General features: G+C 38.0%; 1 protein-coding gene across 1 annotated transcript in view; it reads right to left on the bottom strand.

Moving 5' to 3' along the window:
• The window catches only part of LOC121511229 (high affinity choline transporter 1-like), a 41798-nt gene that overhangs the window by 19946 nt on the left and 2145 nt on the right, over nucleotides 1-19707 (bottom strand). The window contains exon 6 of the mRNA XM_041789833.1: nucleotides 2848-3003. Within this exon, the coding sequence (XP_041645767.1) occupies nucleotides 2848-3003 (156 nt within the window). The remainder of the gene's footprint in view (nucleotides 1-2847; nucleotides 3004-19707) is intronic.

Here is a 19707-nt window from a genome sequence, read left to right as displayed (position 1 = left end):
GTGGATATCAGAATCCATATGCTGCCTGAGGCAGCAATGTCGTAGGTCTGAACGGCTTTGGAAATCCACTGGACTAGAGGTACATCACCTTTATCTTAAAGATCTGCGCTGTTCTTTTAATTTGGCAGTTCAGGAGGCAAGAACTGTTTACTTCTCTAGCTTGATTGCTTCCACAAGAAGACATCCAAAAGTTTTATTTGACACAATCAATAATATTGTTTTACCATGGCCACCTACCTTACCATGCTTTACGGCAGACAACTGCAAGAGGTTTCTTTCTTTCTTTGTCCATAAGGTAAAATCTTTTAGATCAAACCTCCAGCATAACCATCACCCACCTTGTGCAAGTTCTCCATCTCTCTCCACTGTCATGAACTCTTGTCCTCTCATCAGCCTAGAAGATTTGATGGCCTTAATAAGAAAAGCAAAGCTGTCTAGAAGCTCATTAGATATTCTCCCACCCTCTTTGTTCCTAAAGCTTTTACCCACCATTGGTCCTGCTGTGTTATCCATCATAAACTCATCACTGTCCTCTGGCTGTGTCCCCACCTACTTTAAATATGCCATGATCCAACCAATATCAAAGAAACCTGATTTAGATCCAGGTTTACCTGTGAATTACAGGCCCATTTCCAAACTGCCATTTATGTCTAAAATACTGGAAAAAGTTGTGGCCAATCACCTCACTGCTGTGTTGGAGAGCAACAATATCTATGACAAATTCCAGTCAGGTTTTAGAAAGCGACACTCCACTGAGACAGCTCTGTTGAGGGTCTCCAATGATATTTTAATGTCCACTGATGGAGGTGACTGCTCAGTGTTGGTACTCCTTGACCTAAGTTCTGCGTTTGACCACCATATACTCATTAAGATTCTGTGAGACTGGGTGGGAATATCAGGTATAGCCTTGGATTGGTTTTCTTCATATCTGTCTGAGAGGACTTTCACTGTTTCTGTTGGGGAGCACTTGTCTGGCCCATCTCCTTTATCATGTGGTGTCCCTCAGGGCTCAGTCTTGAGACTTTTACTGTTTTCTCTCTATCTGCTTCCCCTAGGATGGATCATACAAAGTTTTAATATCTCTTATCATCTTTATGCGGATGATATACAGCTTAATTTATCCGTCAAACCTAGTGAGGCCTTTAGGTTGTCCAGGCTCCTTGACTGCCTTAATGCCATTAGGGACTGGACCACAGCCAACTATCTCCAACTAAAAGACAGTAAAACAGAAGTTCTTATTATTGCTAAAGACATACATGTTCCTACAATCATACAACACATTGGACCTCTCACACCAACAGCACACTCCAACATCCGTAATCCTGGTGTTATCTTCGATCCATCACTTTCACTTGACCTTCATATAAAGCAGCTAACAAGATCTTGCTTCTATCACTTAAGAAATATCAGCAAACTCAGAACATTTGTAACACCTACTGAACTTGAAATGATCACTCACTCTCTCATCTCATCCTGCATTGACTACTGTAACAGCCTCTTCACCTCACTCAGCATGGCTGCCATAAATCGGTTACAGTCGGTTCAGAATGCTGCTGCTCGTGTACTCACCAGGTCAAATAAACGGTCTCACATCACTCCCATACTAAAATCTCTACACTGGCTTCCTATTGCTTACAGGATTAGATTTAAAATTCTCACCTTCACTTTTACAGCACTCCCTGGTCAGGCCCCTGAATACTTAACAGAACTTATTCACCCATACCTGCCAACCCGTTCACTAAGATCCAACTCACTTAACCTGCTGTCTGTACCAAAGACAAATTTTAAAACACGTGGTGACAGAGCTTTTGAGGCCTTAGCACCAAAACTCTGGAACTCCCTCTGCCCATGTCGATCCACCTTTCTGACTCAGTTGAATCTTTTAAAAAAACAGTTAAAAACATACTTGTTCAGACAGGCTTATGAATAATTCTATGCACTTTGTCATTGCACTGTAAATGACTTTTATTTTGTTCACCAGTAATTGTTTCTGGTTAGTGTTTTTAATATTGTTTGCTTGTTTGTTTCTGTTTCATGTGTGTGCCTCGTCTGTTGTAAAGCACTTTGTGATTTCTGTCCGTGAAAAGTGCTCTATAAATAAAGTTTACTTACTTACTTACTTACTTATAAATTTGTTGATTTATTTCCAATATTAAATTATTAATGACACGTTTAATTATTCAATTAATTATATATTTATATATTTCATTTTGGCACTTTCAGTCCTCCACGGTTTACAACACTAAATGTTTGCTAAATGTCTCACTTATCTTCAGTGAGTGAAATTTCTTTTACTTCCCGTCTAAAAATGGTTTGATCACTGGACTTGGTGCTTTTGTCTCAGTATGACCCCAGGGTTCACACAGCCTCATACTGTCATTAGCTTATACATCTTTGCAAATTAAACACTGTGGGCATCGAGTATCACCAGGACCAACATAGGAAAATCCTAACTAATTTACCCCACACACAGCAGAACATAGCAAACAAAATCTCCTTTTTCCTGGTTTATGGTTCCACTCCTCCCCTGATGTTGCCACCCCCCAGGTGAGGCCCGCCTCACACTTTGACAACCACTGCTTTAGGATATTGCAGCATTATCCAAATTTAAATGAAATTTATTTGGCCTTTATATTTTAAAGTATATTTTTTACTGTAAAGTGTTCTAAATTAAGAAAAAGAAATTCTGTTTGCTTTTATTACCATACTGGAAACGTACCGAACTGTGACTTCAACACAGAGGTACGTACCAAACAAAAAAAAAAAAAATGTTGGTACCATTACACCCCTATTATTTACACAATGTGTAAAAAATTATTTCCACACATTTAAAATTTAAATACCCACCTAAACCAATGAGTGTTGCGGGTACCCACATCAGATCAACAAAAAGTGAAACCAGGCTCAGTCCAGCTGTTAGTACTTTTCCATACTTCATGTTGAAAGGGTCCAACATTGTTGTACAGCCTCTTTCTCTCAATGGCTTGGCAAATACCAGGCCAGCTTGAAAATAGACAAGAAAACATTCAAGTTAGAGCTAAAGAGTGTGAGTGATGAATGTTATGACTTCAACATTAATAATGGCAAGACTCCAAGAGTTGGTTGTTAATGATGTGATCATCTCAAACACACTTGGAGTTTATAATAAGAATCATGGTACCACTGATAACCTATGACATGCTTATTTGAGCCAATTAAGTCACAGAAACTTTTTGATGTCTCCTACGTTTATGTGATAAGTAGGACCTGTTAAGTATAACTAAAAATTGTGCCTTAACAATAAGTAGTTTTAAAAAAAATAATGTTACATAAGGCAAACCAGTCTCACAAACTTTCATGAAATACTCACTAAATTTAATCTATTGATTCGTGTCCGTGGACATGAATTTCTGCTTTTTTTTCGTGTTGTGCAGCACGGAATTAGATTCCATTCACTTTAATAGCCAGCCCCTATCCTGCTGACATTTTCTTTGAGAGAAGCTATAAAAAACAACTCCACCACACACTGAAATAGACTTTACTTAAACTTTATTATGAGCGAACATCGCGTTTCACCTCTAGCTTCTTCAAGCTCGTCCAGTACAATCAAACGGGCATACACAGGTGTGCTTCATACACATGATCACATGTATGAATTATCAACCTGATCACTCAGCATAACAACAAACATGACATAGCTCATATAACAGAGCTACAAGAACAAAGAAACAATCAAAAATATATGTGCTGTAGCTACAAATATTCAAGGTGAAAATTCATAACAAGAAATGCACAACCACAATAATTCAAGTTACAAATACACACACACACACCCACACACACACATATATATATATATATATATATATAGCTTAACAGCATTTCTTTTGTACAAGTCGTTGCACCCCTAGTAGTATGCCCAGCAACCACCAACAATTTTCAGGTGCTTAGAACATACACAGCACAACCAGGGGGTTGTGGAAACCCTCCTACCTGCCCTAACAGTATCCTAGGCTATGTTTAAGCACCACATCTACCCATAACTCCACCCTAAAGCTGTGGTTGTTGTTTTGTTTTCATCAGGTTATTTTCCCATGCCCTTTGTGATGTACAAAGACATCCAGAGCATGACCTGGGTTGTGTCAATCCTTCCCGATGGGGCCCTCAGGTGGGCACACTTGCCATTACACACCTTACTTCAGCCTCAAATTTCGGCCCAAACATGCCTAAAACTTCTGCACAGTACTGTATATATATATACACACAGTGCTTAAAAAAATTATTGGACCACCTGTCATATTTGTCTCAAAGACCATCCAGCATCATGAAGTGCTTTAATGCGGATTCTTTCATTTTCAGTGAGCTCTCCATGTTTTACCATTTTGAACAGGAATTAGGGATTTCAAACTGAATTCACCTTTTTATATCCAAATTTGAGCTGGATGACTGAGCTTCTCTGAGAGAGTCAGAAATGAATCGAGCATAACATTCAACCACTAAAACTCATTTTTCTCTTCAGGAATGCAAGTAAATAACTGTAATTTGACATATTAATAATAATAATAATAATCCACATATAAAAACATACTGAGACAATACAAATGGACATCAGTAAAACAAACAGTTTAAGACTCATATGTAACAGTAAACAAGTGGGTCTTCAGCTTTGCTTTAAATACATCAATTGAAGATGCCTGCCTGATTTCAACAGGTAGACTGTTGCATAATGTCAGTGCACGGAAAGAAAAAGCCTGTTCCCCAACCGTCCTTTTTCGGACCTTTGGGACGCTAAGAAGCCCAGTACCCTGAGAGGCACGAGTAGGGACATATGGGTTTACCAAATTTGATAGGTAAGAAGGGGCAATGCCATTTACAATTTTATATGTTAGCAGCAGCACCTTAAAGTCTGCTCTAACATGAACAGGTAGCCAGTGAAGAGAGGCCAGCACTGGAGTGATATGCTATTATCTGCTCACTCTGGTCAGAACATGAGCTGCTGCATTCTGTACCATCTGTAGACCATGAAGGCTCTTCTTTGGCCACCCTGACAAAAGGACATTACAATAATCTAAACGTGACGAAACAAAAGCATGAATTAGGACCTCAGCATCCTGGATCGATAGAACTGGTCTAATCTTGGCAATATTTCTGAGGTGGAAAAAGGCCACTCTGGTCACCTCTTTAACATGGAACTCGAACGAAAGAGTTTGATCAAAGACCACACCTAGATTTTTAGCTCTGTCTTTACAATGAATAACACAGTCAAATACAAAGCGAAATTATCAAAAAGAGGATTAAGTTTTGCTGGCCCAATAACCATCATTTCTGTCTTTGCAGAGTTCAGAAGCAGGAAATTTGTTGAAAGCCAGCTCCAAACAGCTGAAAGACGGGCCTGAAGTTTATTAGTGTCAGATCCACTATGAAGGACCAACGGCATGTATAATTGTAAATCATCTGCATAACAATGAAAAGAGATCCCAAAAGAATGCAGAATTTGGCCCAAGGGTGTCAGATAAAGAGAAAACAACAGTGGACCCAGTACAGACCCCTGTGGTACCCCATGCCTAACAGCACAGGACTCAGAGAACACATTATTAAAGAAAACACATTGAGATCTCTCTGACAGGTACGACCTCAGCCACTGGAGCACCTGGCCTGAGATGCCAAAATAATTTTCAAGTCTGTCCGGTTAAATACAGTGATCCACCGTATCAAAAGAAGAACTTAGATCCAGCAACAACAGAACAGATGATGCCTCCGAGTCAACATTTAATAACAAATCATTCACCACTTTTGTCAGCGCTGTTTCTGTGGAGTGATTCACCCTAAAAGCTGACTGAAGAGGCTCAAAAAAATTATTACATGACAAGAAATATTAATGTGCTTTACTATTTTTTCAGTTTTTTTGGAAACCAGTAAATGTGAAAATTCATGGATAACAATAATTATTATATTTTAGCATAAAAAAATATCATTTGGGTTAAAGACCTTCGACATATTGGTGTATTAACCATTGCAGAAACATTAAAAAAATGATTTTGGTAATTACCAATGCTGTTAATTTAGGGCAGCTGTGGCAGAGACCTTACTTGGGTGGTGGTCTAATAAATTTATGAAGCACTGTATATATATATATATATATATACACACACACATAAGGCCTGTTAATAAGAACACGTTAACACTCGTGATTAATCTGGAAATCTTAACACATTAAAAAAATAACACAATTTTATCATATGACTAAGTTTGACCACAACTTTCTCCTGTAGTCCTCCTGCGCAGATGTGTACAGTCTGGATGAAACAAAAGTTGTGTGTACAACAACACAGGATCAAGCCATGACAGCTAATGTTGTAAATGTTAGCAAAGACACTAACAAAAACACGGGATCAAGTCATAACGTCAAGCTACACCAGTGCAGTCCAGCAGACCCAGATTTGTCCCCAAAACAACAACATCTAAGCTAACTAATGCGATCGCTAATGGGTCACCAGAGACCCAGACCATCGACATCGTTGACAACAAGGGGCTTCAAGACGTCATCCGGGCCACCCTGGATTACCCGTCCCACAGAACACCTATGAGGCCTACTGTCACAAGAATCTGTGAACTGTATGACAGCTAAAAAGGCAACTAAAGTGGAGCAGCTGGCCCGAGCTACATTTATTACACTGACGAGAGACCACTGGACATCAGTCAGCAACTTCAGCAACTACTTCATTAAGTAAAATGATTTCTACAGGACGTTGCCACATATCCCGATGGAAACAAACATGAGAGAAAGCGATGACATTTAGAATAATGCTATGGAGCAGAATTGGATAACAAAGAGTCACTATGAATTTTTGAAGCTGAACATCCCATCACTCCTGTCTTACTGCCTAAGATACATAAAAGCCTGGTTTATCCTTCAGACAGGCCGATTGTGGCCAGCAGTAACTCTTTGTCTGAACCTCTGAGCCAGTTTATGGATTATTTCATTAGACATTGTAAAAGCATTACCTGCATACATGGCAGACACATACTCACTGCTCCCTCACATCTTCCAAAACAATCCCTCTGCAGCCACAATTGTAACTCAAGCTGGTTTAAATGATCTTAAGCTACAGCAGTCAGAGAAATTAAAAGACGACTTTAAAACTCTGATAGAAGTAGTCCTGGACTTTGGAAAACAGTGCATTATAACTGGCCTGCTGCCATCTCCTCGACTCAGGCGATATCAAGTTCAGCCATCTCCACCAGCTCCATATTTGGCTGAAAGGATATTGTCGTTCTGCAGGCATCCCCTTTGTTGACAACTTCTGCGCCTACTGGAAAAAACACACTTATTTGCTGGCGATGGTATCCACCTTAACAAAAATGGAAAAGTTCTTCTTGCCAATATCCAGTTAACTTATAAATGTTATAATGTTGCTAAAAATGTTCAACATCAAGTGTTTAGGAAGAGAACATTCTATAGTATAAAAAAATCTTTTTTGTCTGTTAAGACAAACTGCTCTCTGGATCTTTAATTCATGAACTTGAATTAGAATACAGTACTACTGCTCATTTTCTTTAAAAGATAAAACCTTAAAATAAATATCTAACTTATCTCTGGATTCTAGATCTCCGGAGGTATCAAAATAAATTGAACTCTTGTGCAACATTAACAGTTCTTGGGCGAAAAGATACAGGTCATGCATTAGACATCACTATTTGACGTTTCACATTGCCATGTGTGCGACATTTTTGAAGTAATGAAGGCCCACTTTTGACAACTTTAGTCTGTTTTTGTGTTTCACTAGAAATGGGTGGTAGTAAGGTAATACTGTATCCTAAGGGAATTAAAATTAGCCAGGGTGTTGCTTTGATTAACATCATGAAGATGGTGCTGTGGGATTAGCGCACATTAATGATAAATAATAAAAAAGCATGGGCCAACTTTGGCCCACGAGCTATTTTTTTTGGCCCACTGCCCATGTTCAATTTTTTTTTTAAAATTATTTTCCCACTACCAGCAGTCTAAATATTTCTTTCAATATTTATTTATTGTCGCACTTCCTCTCCTGACCACAAATTAACATTGTGTTACATTGGGGGTAGGGTGGCGCTGTTGAGCTCCCGTCAGCTCAGATCTGGAAGCCCATGACCAGAGATTGAGTCAATGAGAAGATGCTGGGGTCAAGCTGGGGTCATGGCAGAGATGGAGCATGTGAGGCAGTGGCACACTGATAAGAGAAAGTTTAAAAATAGTTGGGAACATAAGAACTTTTTTACTGAAATTGATTTCAAGGCGGTATGCCTAATTAGTATTTGTGCCATAAGGATTTTCAGTAATTTCATGCTGTGAAACACAATAAAGAACAGTGTAATTCATTTTCAAATTACTATGTATGAGTTATTATTTTTCACAATTATTCTATAGGCATATTTAATTTCATGCACTGCAACATGAATGTTTAGTTTTGGCCCGCGACCCTCCAGCCCGATTTATTTTTGGCCTGTCACTGAAAAGAATTTGGGTACCCCTGATCTAAGGACTAAATCTAAGTACAGCAAGTCCCAGAATGCCATAAATTAAAATAATCTTATCTATTTAACTCCAGAATCCCTTAATATTATAGAAAACCCTGCACAACCAAGCCTAAATTCACCAAGCACCCTCAAATCAAGAAAAAGGTTTAGGCTTTATACATCTTAACATCAGACTATTGGGATTATGGCAATGGACGAATTTGCCAAAATGTTGAAGTATCCCTTTAAACAACAAACATGGAATAAATAGTACAACAGAGTTACAAGAATAAAGAAACAAACTAAATAAGTGCTGTACAATTATCAAAGGTGAAAATCCATAACAAGAAATAATTGATCAGGATTACAAAAAATTTATATATTAGTTCATATAAATCATTCTCAAAAAGGGACTGTTGGGAGATGATCTGCTGCGCCTCAATATCATTAAAGGAAAGGCACACAGCCAGGTTTTGGTGCTCGGTCTCGTCCATTTTCTAACTTTCTTTGTTCAGCGTGCAATCAGGGCAAAGGAAACTTCCTGCATCAATTCCAAAAGCTAAATCTTGAACGGAGATCCCCGTGCACAGCCCAGGTAGTCAGGTGCTGGTCGGTAGCAGGTCCGAAGTAAACAAAAAGAAGTGATCCGCTGCACACTGAGATAGACTTTACGTTTATTGAGAGCAAACAATGCGTTTCACCTGTAGCTTCCACAGGTTCACCAAACGAGCATGCACAGGTGTGTTTAATACTGATGGTCATGTGACCAATAAACGACCTAATCACTCCTTGGAGATATTGTTGTCACCTCTATATATAAAGAACCCACACAAACCAAGTGGCTTTCTGAACAGGTGTACCGTAACTATAAATGTGGCAGATGTGCACACTGTTCTAACACACTCAAAACCAAAGCTTTTTGCCATCCTCATTCAGGAAAAAAATATGACATAAAACAATTTATTAACTGCCTCTCCACCCACGTCATCTATACTTTAAAATGTCCTTGTGGTATGATGTATGTAGGCCAAACTAAACGCAATCTCAAATTGAGAATTGCAAAACACAAAGCTGCAATTAGAAATGGTAACTTGGATTATGCCATTGCAAGGCATTACAAGGAGAAAAATCACAGGTCAGCCTCAACCCTGAAATGTATCGGTATTGAAAGAGTGACATCCAAACCTAGAGGTGGCAATTTGATTAATCAGCTCTTAAGAAGGGAGGCTTTTTGGATCTATGAACTGAATACCATTGAACCATAAGGCCTCAATGAAGCACAAGATTTGAGCTGTTTTTTTATGAGATGTAGATACTTATTATTTGTCTTTTCCTCCCTACAGGTGACACAGACCCATAGGGAGAGATGAAACAGGTCCCTAACCCCTTGTAATTTCCCCACCCTATGCAGTGAGAGGGACGGCTGCTTCATTTTAATTTTACTAACAAACTTCTTCTAGCAAGCCAAGTTGAGGAGGTTATTGATCCTGAGCATTAATATGAACTAATATATACATTTTTTGTAATCCGGATCAATTATTTCTTGTTATGGATTTTCACCTTTGATAATTGTACAGCACTTATTTAGTTTGTTTCTTTATTCTTGTAACTCTGTTGTACTATATTTTCCATGTTTGTTGTTTAACTGAGTGATTTGGTTGTTTACTGGTCACATGACCACCTGTGCATGCCTGTTTGATTATGCTGGGCGAACATGAGGAAGCTACAGTTGAAACGCATTTTTCGCTCTCAATAAACAGTAAAGTCTATCTTAGTGTGTGGTGGATCATTTCTTTTTGGAGATGTTTTATTTGTCTGAAATTTGATTTAGAGATTCACAACACAGTGACCTTTCATACAACAAACCTAAACAAAGATTTATTTTTACTCTACAGGGTCTTGAACTGTCATGCTCATTTGTATGCAGATGATACAGTTCTGTATTGTTTTGCAGAAAATGTACTGTCTGCCTGTAATATGCTGCAGCAGTCATTTAACATATTACAAAACAATTTCAGTAATCTTAACTTGGTCCTTAATGCAGAAAAAACAAAATTAATGCTCCTCTCCAGATCAAAAGAAGTCGAACGAAATGATTTGACAATTGTAGTATGAAATGGAGTAATGATTGAAAGAGTAAATTCTTACAAATACTTGGGTGTTTGGATTGATGATAAAAGGACTTTCAATTGTCATATCAGTGATCTTGTTGGCCAACTTCGGCAAAAAATCGGTATTTCTACAGGAATAAATTAAGCTTCCCTATGCTTTGTAGGAAGAGGGTAATGGAGGCTGTTTTTATGTCAGTACTTGACTATGGTGATGTTATTTACAGACATGCAGCCCCTACAACCCTCAAATGCCTTGACTCCGTTTACCTGCATTAAGATTTATCACTGGTAATCTTTTTTTTACACACATCATTGCATTTTATATAGTAAGGTTGGCTGGTCTTCTGTACAGATGAGTAAAAATTTTCACTGGCACCTTTATATTTATAAAGCCCTTTTAGAAAAATTACCATCTTACCTCAATGAGCTTCTCCATCTCTCTTTTAACAATCAATGTCACACACACTCCTCTGGCCAGCTGCTTTTGCATGTTCCTTGAGTCAGGTCTGAACTGGGAAAGACTGCCTTTTCCTATTCTGCTCCTGACTTGTGGAACAGGCTGCAGGAGCTGCTCAAGATTACAGAGCTTTTACCTTTTGGGCTTTTTAGAAAAAAAATATTTTAAACCTCTAATCTTACATCTGTAATTGTTTTATTTAAGTGTGACCTTTATTGTCATTGTCATCATCACCAGTCTGATGATTTTAATGCCCTTTTGTCAGTCTCTCCTCTGTTTCTATGGTTTTGTATTCTCTGACTTTCTTCTGTAATTGACTCGACATCATTGTAAATGAGGGTGCCCCTCAATGATTTTTCAAGTAGAAATCAAGTAAAGGTTGATTGATTGATACTTAACCCAAGGCTCTTGAGCCCTATGTGGCTCTTTAGTGACCAGTTGTGGCTTTTTTAAGGCTAACTTAAAAAAAAAAAAAAACTCCTGAAAATCTTTATGAAGGTAAACACTGACATCAGTAAAAATTTATTACAAGTTGCATCAAATCAATCTGTTACCCATTCAAAGAAGACAGGCTTTAACTACCAAATTTACATGAAAACTTATATTTTTAAAAACCTGGTTCTATTACTGTTGGGTGTGTTCGATGGACGAGTGTGTATAAAAGAAGAGTGCAGAAAAGTCTGCCGGTGTTGCGTCTCTTCAGTAAGTTCCTTCATTGAGGTGTTCTGTCTTGAGTTCATTGCAGCTTCCTACATTGTAGTTTTAACAATTCTTGATAGTCACTTCTTGCTGATGCTCTCTCACACCCATATCTAATGGCACTTATACTGATATGTCATCATCAATGAGCCCAACGCACACGGATCACATGTTGAGATAACTAATTATCTAGTGAAACTTGTCCAAACATGGGTGTTTAATTTGATCTTTAATGTACTACTGATTATAAATACTGTCAAAAGAGTAAAAATATAAAACCAAAGTTCCAAAATGAGGCAGGGCTGAACAATATGTCTGGGAGAGCTGCAGGTGTGAGGTATGGCTGGTTTTAGTTATTTGGAGGTCCAGAGCAAAGACCAATATGAGGCCCCTCCTACTTTAGCTAAAGAATTAATAATGAGTGGAAGAAAAATAGAAAGCATCTCTTTTATGTTAATAAAGCCACAAAACTACAATAAATGTCCCACTGTGAGATACAAATACCCAAATAGTCAACCGTTATTTTTCAGCTCTTTGAAAAGCATCTCAGAGCTCAAACTCAGCACATTTTAATATCTTGTGAAATCCTTAGGTCCGGGGGAACTCATGTAATGCTGGTGTCGGGCAAAACAGTAACATCTCCAAAATCACAACTTTTCAGAAAGGAGAAAAAAAAAAAAAAGATCTTTTGACATTTTTTATTGCTTTAAAATTGGTTAAAACTAACTGATAGATGTAAAGGGTGCCCAATAGCACCGATTTATAAAACAAATTAAAATCATGAAAAATTGGGATGCAAGGTTTGGCCAGATGTCAGCGATAAATAAAATGTATGATTATTATCAGTGCCATGTTTTTTCTTCTGACACTATACAGACTTTTTTGTGTAGCCTATTACATCCCATTTTACCTCACAATTATCCACCAATTCACTGTTTGATTTCATTTCAACTATGGATTTACTGATCTATGATCTACATTACATCCCCGGTTTGGATTGTGGCTCTCGCTAAAGTATTTTTAAAGACAATGTGGCTCTTTGGTAGAATGAGGTTGAGTACAACTGTTTTGGATCCTTTCACTGCAGACTTCTCTCTTTTTACAGCTAAAGTCCTTCGTCTGCCCCAGAGTGTCGCTGCCTCTTGCATGAGCATTGTCTCTTATTTCTCCCTGATTAGGACCGTCTGCCATTTATATATTTCACTAAATCTAAGAAAAAAAAGTTGCATCACAATTTAAAGCACATTCATAAAACTTTGTTAAACACTAGTAAAAGGGAGTGAGTTGTAAGACCATCAATCCTGGTCAGAAAAAAAACAAACAAAAAACTAATGCATGAAGTGTATTACCTTTTTCTCTTAAACAGACTGGGCAGTCATGTGATGACAACTTCAGTGTTTCTAACAGTAGCCAAAACAGAAAATCAGATTTCTGACCCCTGTGAACCCATAATTTAAAAAGGGACACTTTGTTCAGTAGAAATAAAAAAAGTTAAACACCCAAAGTCATCCATTAGGTTTTTTCTCTTACCTTTGTTTCTCAGTATTTACCCACTAAACCAAGGGCATGGGCAGGGCCCTCTTCTATGATGTTAAGGCTTTGGGTCAGGGAGCCCTGAAAGCCATCCAAACACATCTGGTTCTGAAAGACAAAAAGCTTATCTAGTAAAATGTTCTGAAGTTTTACAAAAATATTTTCAATACAACTGTTCTATACTCTGATCACATTTGGTCACCATCCTTGCACCCTTTGCGCCAACAATAGCTTCTGCATATTTAAATCTTAATTTTTTATACTTTTGTCAGTTTATGTATTTTATCTTCAAGGTTTAATTCCTGTACATTGAGAGTAAAACTAACCAGAGTCAGATTCCTTGTTGTGTAAGCATACTTGGCCAATACAGCTGATTCTGAACTGCCAAATAAAGTATTTAACTGACATGCTGATTGTGCATATTAACAGTAAACCTAACCTCAACCACATGATTCCAGCCCCCTTTTGGAGTCCTGTGAAGGCTTTCCTCTAGGATCTGTTCCTTTTCCGTCATCAGCTACTCTCTGTTTTGAAGAGAAAAATCTTGTGAGGCTAACATGTTAAAATTGTTGAAAAGAAAGTAAAAGTATCAGATGAGCCACTTAGTTCTCTGAAACTCCTCTGGGGTAGTGGTGTGTCATTTCATCTCAAGGATTGCAGTAAAAAGAACTTCATTAACATTAACAGTAGTTTTAAAAAAGTTGTGCTTTTTTGTAAGGTACCAACAACCGTATAATAAAAAACTGAGCCTAATTTATGAATTCATTCTGAATATATTCATCAGTGTCCTTGATAACCTTGTAACACCTGTATAGAATTTTTGCATTGATGTGGCCCATGATTTTTTCTGTTCTTCCTCTTACCCCACAGTCATCTGCATGTTCACTTAAAAATTAAGGATATCAAGACCTCACCTTGTCTTCAGCTTGGATGTGGTCATGTTTCATCTCAAGAGCCAAGCGCCTCCCCTCTTGATAACGGGGACTCTGAGGGTCAGTCTCATTCTGAGTGGCCTTTCCAGTCCAGACAAATACAGCCCTACAAACAGATGGAAAGACGAAACAACAGCTAAACAAAAAGACAAAGACAGATAACGTGGCTCTTAAACATGACTGAAGAGAGGAAATTGTGGCATGTACATCTGCTTTGTATTATTTAAAGGGTTTATGGTGTTCCAAGTGGAGTAATATTGATTTCCAGTTTTGTTATTAGTTTCTCTAGTTCCTCCACAGTTTCTGACCAGTTTTGTAAGTAAAGCTTTTTGTTGTTGACCAGTGATTTCATCATTTACATTTGGTTGAACCAAGCTGAGCTCAAGTCAAGATGTTGACGACCTAATTCATTCTTTTATTGCTTAAATATGGTCATAACATCAATTTTCCACAATGAAAGAGTTGGCAGACTGACAGAACTGATTATGTTATAGAATTTTTTGATACAGATTTGCAGTGGTGATTCTACATATTGTTGAGGACCTTTAAGTAAAATGCAGCTTCTGTGACACTAAAGTGTCCAGCACACACGGCCGTGGTGGTAGCAAGGACCAACCTGTGGACAGTTAGTGAAAAACTAATGAACAGGTCATTGGCCATTGGTAATACTCCAACATACCCTGAGCCTTTATCAGTTGAGAGTTTCTTAGCTTGTATTGATATTAAACTTAGCAGGTAGATACTCTTATTATACACTTGTTTTGGATGATAATGGAGAACTCAATAGCTGGACTACTTACTATTTCCCTGGTTCTTAAACCACGCTAGCAGAAGCATAGAAAGGCATTCATTTAAACACTTAAAATGACATGCAGAATCATAACAACCATGCTACTTACCGTGGTGCAGGTTTTCTTATAAAGACAGGAAGCTGAGGCGAAGCAGACGTATTTATGCCTTGTCGTCATAGGAACAGTCGCTGAGACTCATGGGAGGTGTAAATTACCGTATTTACTGTTAAACAGGAAAGTGAAAATTGCAAATACAGGACATTTCCCTGGAAAAAAAGACTACAGATAACACAAGATGACGGAAAAAGCGAAGGTTTCAATGAAATCTTACAGTACGAACAACCATTAACATGTTAAAAAGAGTTTATCATTTCTAAAATTATAACAATTTATGAGCGTATGATGACGCAATAAAAGCAAAATTGAAAAAACAAACGGATGAATTCTCATAACATGCCAAGTTAATACAATTTATGGGTTGATTAAAAACACAATATAGCTTCTCCTTACTCTTGAAGAAAACGTTTTTTCAGCACAACAGGTGCTGCCTATTGAAATGAACAGGATTCAACTTCATAGTGCATAACTCAAAAAAAGCAGATTAATTGATCAAATTTTGTGAGTATTTCACAACATTTTGTGAGACTGGGCTGTCTGAGGACAGAAGAAAGACAGATTCAATTGAACTGGTTTCAGAGTGAAGGATTCATTAGATTAATTTTATTTTTTTATTTTATTTAACCTTTATTTTACCAGGCTAGCCCCACTGAGATCAAAGATCTCTTTTTCAAGGGGGACTTGGCCAAAACTGGCAGCAATGCAGTTTCAAAATCAAACACACCCAAGCTCATACAGTACATAAAATGTACTTAAAATGTTAATGTTCAAAAGTTTAGGATGCACCTGTGTCAGCCGCATTCGTGCCCATTGAAAATGAACCCATTTTAGTAAAACACAAATTCATTCAAGAACCATATATGTATTGTAGGGTGCCAGTCAGAGTCGTCTCTGACAATTTAGAAACAAATAAAACTTTTTTTTTTTCGCCACACAAAACAATAATTCAAAACTCAGCAGCAGTGAAAATACAATGCAATGCAATCAAGCAATGTCAGCAAAACAATTCAGCAACACAAAATAATCAAGCAAACCCAGGCAGATTTTTCAAATTATATTCAACTCAAGAGCAAGAAGGAAAAGGCACCAAAAAAAAAAATGTTTGTGTGTGTGTGTGTGTGTGTGTGTGTGTGTGTCAGTTCACTGTTCTCAGTTCAGGTCATCAGAAATAAGAGTCTATTCCACTTTTTCCAAATCAAAAACAACACAGTTCAGTCCAGTTCAATACAATAGAATTCCACCATCCACAAATCCAGTCTGGGTTCTACCACAGACCCCCAAACTCTACACAACCAGGAAAAACAAAACACCAGCGTCTCTTCGCCATTCACAGCACCAGAAAGAATACAAAACAATCACTTGGGCAGTGGGCACTCACGGTACTGCTGCTTGGTTGCTAGTCAGTCAGTCAGTCAGACTGAGGTTGCCACTCCGTAAAACCTCAGGACTCCAGACCAGAGAGGACGAGGTGCTCCGCCAGACAACTCCACATAGGAAACAACACACACTGTAATCCTTCTTCATCTGACGTGGACCCAGGACTGAAAGTTACACGTAGGGATGCACCGATCCACTTTTTTTCAGTTCCGATCCGATTCCGATAAATATGTGCAAATACCGATACTGATTCTAATACATATATATATATATATATATATATTTATATATATTTATTTATTTTTTATTTTTTTTAACAATTATTATTGTTGTTGGTATAATGTGTGAGGTTACATGAGGCTGTAGTAAACCACCTAGCTCCTCTTATTAAAAAGAAAAAAAAAATACAAAAATGAATTGAATTTAAATGTATTCCAAACAAATTTATTTGAACTACTACTAAAAAATAAATTTTAACATTATCCAAAAAACAACACCAACTGAGTATAAGTTATAAACAACAACGCTTACCCTAAATAGCATAACTCAAGTAGGTTAAGCTACTTTAACAGTCGGTTAAAGTAATTACCTATCATTTTTTTATGAACACAGTCTTGAAATCCCTGTCTATAATGCTCTTTTAAACTGTAATGAACCTCCCGCCACTAGAGACCGCTGTAGCTTCAGTTAATGGCCACAGCCTTCCTCTCTGACCCTTCATCGGATATAAACAATGAGAAGCCCAGCGGTGGCTAAGCTGTTAGCGTCTAGTAGGAAGACCGTGGTACAACAGTTTTCCAAAGTAGTAAATGGAAATAAAGTGGTATATGGGCTGTCGAGGGTTAAGCTCACGTATGACTACTCACCTGAAGTTAAAAGAGGCCAAATATCAAAGCACGATATTAATCTTCAAAGAGGAGCGAAGGCACTAGCAGCGTTAGCTTTCAATGCTAGCCATGCTGTAGAGAGTATATCAGGCTAACGTCACACCCACTCTTCTTTGTGTTCTCTCATCTTTAGACTAGTTTTAACTATTCTAAATATAGATTTACATTTAATCTACTGGGTAATAATACCGCTAAGAACATCCCCAACTAATATTAGCTCAGTTACACACAGACTGTCTCGTGTTAGACTGCAGTGCGTTCATGGTCTACCACAAACTGTCGGATGGATTTGGATTGGTCACTTGAATCGCCGCCATTAGTCAGATATCCGATCTATTAATTAGGTCCATATCGGACCCGATACCGATATTGGACTGGATCGGTCCCATCCCTAGTTACGTGCACAATAATCAGTGTTGCCAGATACAGCTGATAGTTTCCAGCCCAAAACTTGTCCAAAAAACACCAGAATGTACAAAAAAACGCCCAATAATCAATAATTAGTGCTTTTTCTTTTGACGAACATACAAAACTCCATAAAAGTCCACTGACAGCTTAAGTACACCAAAAATAACTCCTATAGTGACAAGCAACAACAGCCAACCATGACAACATACTGATTTCAGGTGCATGACCACCACCTGCATCTCTATTCCTCAAAAAACAGCAGATCTTACAAAGCTTAACAACATAACAGAATTAATCTGTATATTTCATATAATCAATACAGCAACTGGTTAAGGTTATACACACAATCCACTTTCAGAGAGATAAGTAGACTTATCACAATTATTATAATTTACAGGAGACAGACATGATTGTATTATCTCACCTTTAGATGCTGGGGGTTGCTCCTTTAACACACCAATGAAGAGCACAGAAACATCTGATCATAACAGCTGTCTTCATTTTGTTTGTGCTGGGCATGCCATACAATAACATGAGGCTAATTCATAACTCCTCTTACCAGAATGTTTTGCTAGCTATAATGTATAATAATGAAGCGTTCGACTTTTTGTTTATTTTATCAGGACCCCTACTGTTGCTAATAACAGGACGTTTTCCAGCTTTGTATAAGCTTTTGCTAACTCAGTGCAGGCTACTGTGGGCCGTAGCCAACACCAAAAACAACTAAATTTGCCATGTTTATCGGTCTCAGAGAGTTTAGCTCTCTTGCAGACATGCACGCACACATAAAAACACACACGGCCTGACGCGCACACAACTATCACTCGCTCGCGTGCGCTTTCTCCCAATCACATCACAGCTCCCTCCACTGAACTCTACAGGATACTCAGAGTGACTGACAGGCTTCAGAAGCGCTGCAATAAGTTTGATACGTTCACTGACATCAAGGAGAAACGCCCAATCTGGCAACACTGACAATAATAAATGCGACACGGCATTAAACAACAGAGATGCGGACTTCACTCAATGCGACTATGGCTAGTTAGCCGGCGTCTTCCTCACTCTCAGCCCAACCAGGGCAGCCTCAGGCAGACATGCTGAAATACTTCCTGGAGGAAGAGTTTGGACAATAAAGTGTCATGCACACCAACCGTGGTGGTAGCAAGGACCGACCAGTGGACATTAAAAGGCCAATTAGTGAAAAACTAATGAACAGATCATTGGCCATTGGTAATACTCCAACATACCCTGAGCCTATATCAATTGAGAGTTTCTTAGCTTGTATTGATATTAAACTTAGCAGGTAGACACTATTATTATGCACTTGCACTTAAAATGACATGCAGAATCATAACAACCATGCTACTTACCGTGGTGCAGGTTTTCTTACAAAGACAGGAAGTTGACGGGGAAGCAGACGCATTTACGCCTCGTCGTCGTAGTAACAGTCGCTGAGACTCACGGAAGGTGTAAAGTACTGTATTTACTGTTAAACGGGAAACTAAAAATTGCGAATAAAGGCAATTTCCCTGGAAAAACAGTCTACAGATAACACAAGATGACAGGGAAACAGCAGAGGTTTCAATGAAATCTTACAGTACGAACAACCATTAACATGTTAAAAAAAACATTTATCGTTTCCAAAATTATAACAATTTATGATTGTATGATGATGCAATACAAACAAAATTAGAAATTAAAGTAACCTGATGAATTCTCATCATAACAAACCCAGTTAATACAATTTATGGGCTGATTAAAAACAATACAGCTTCTTCTTACTCTTAAAGAAAATGTGTTGTCAGCACAACAGGTGCTGCCTATTGAAATGAACCCAAAAAAGCAGATCTATTGATCAAATTTCATGACTATTTCACAACATTTTGTAAGACTGGGCTGCATGAGGACATGAGACAGATT

This window comes from Cheilinus undulatus, linkage group 6, assembly GCF_018320785.1.
Source record: "Cheilinus undulatus linkage group 6, ASM1832078v1, whole genome shotgun sequence".
Lineage (NCBI taxonomy): Eukaryota > Metazoa > Chordata > Actinopteri > Labriformes > Labridae > Cheilinus > Cheilinus undulatus.
This window is presented reverse-complemented; position numbering and strand designations above follow the sequence as displayed.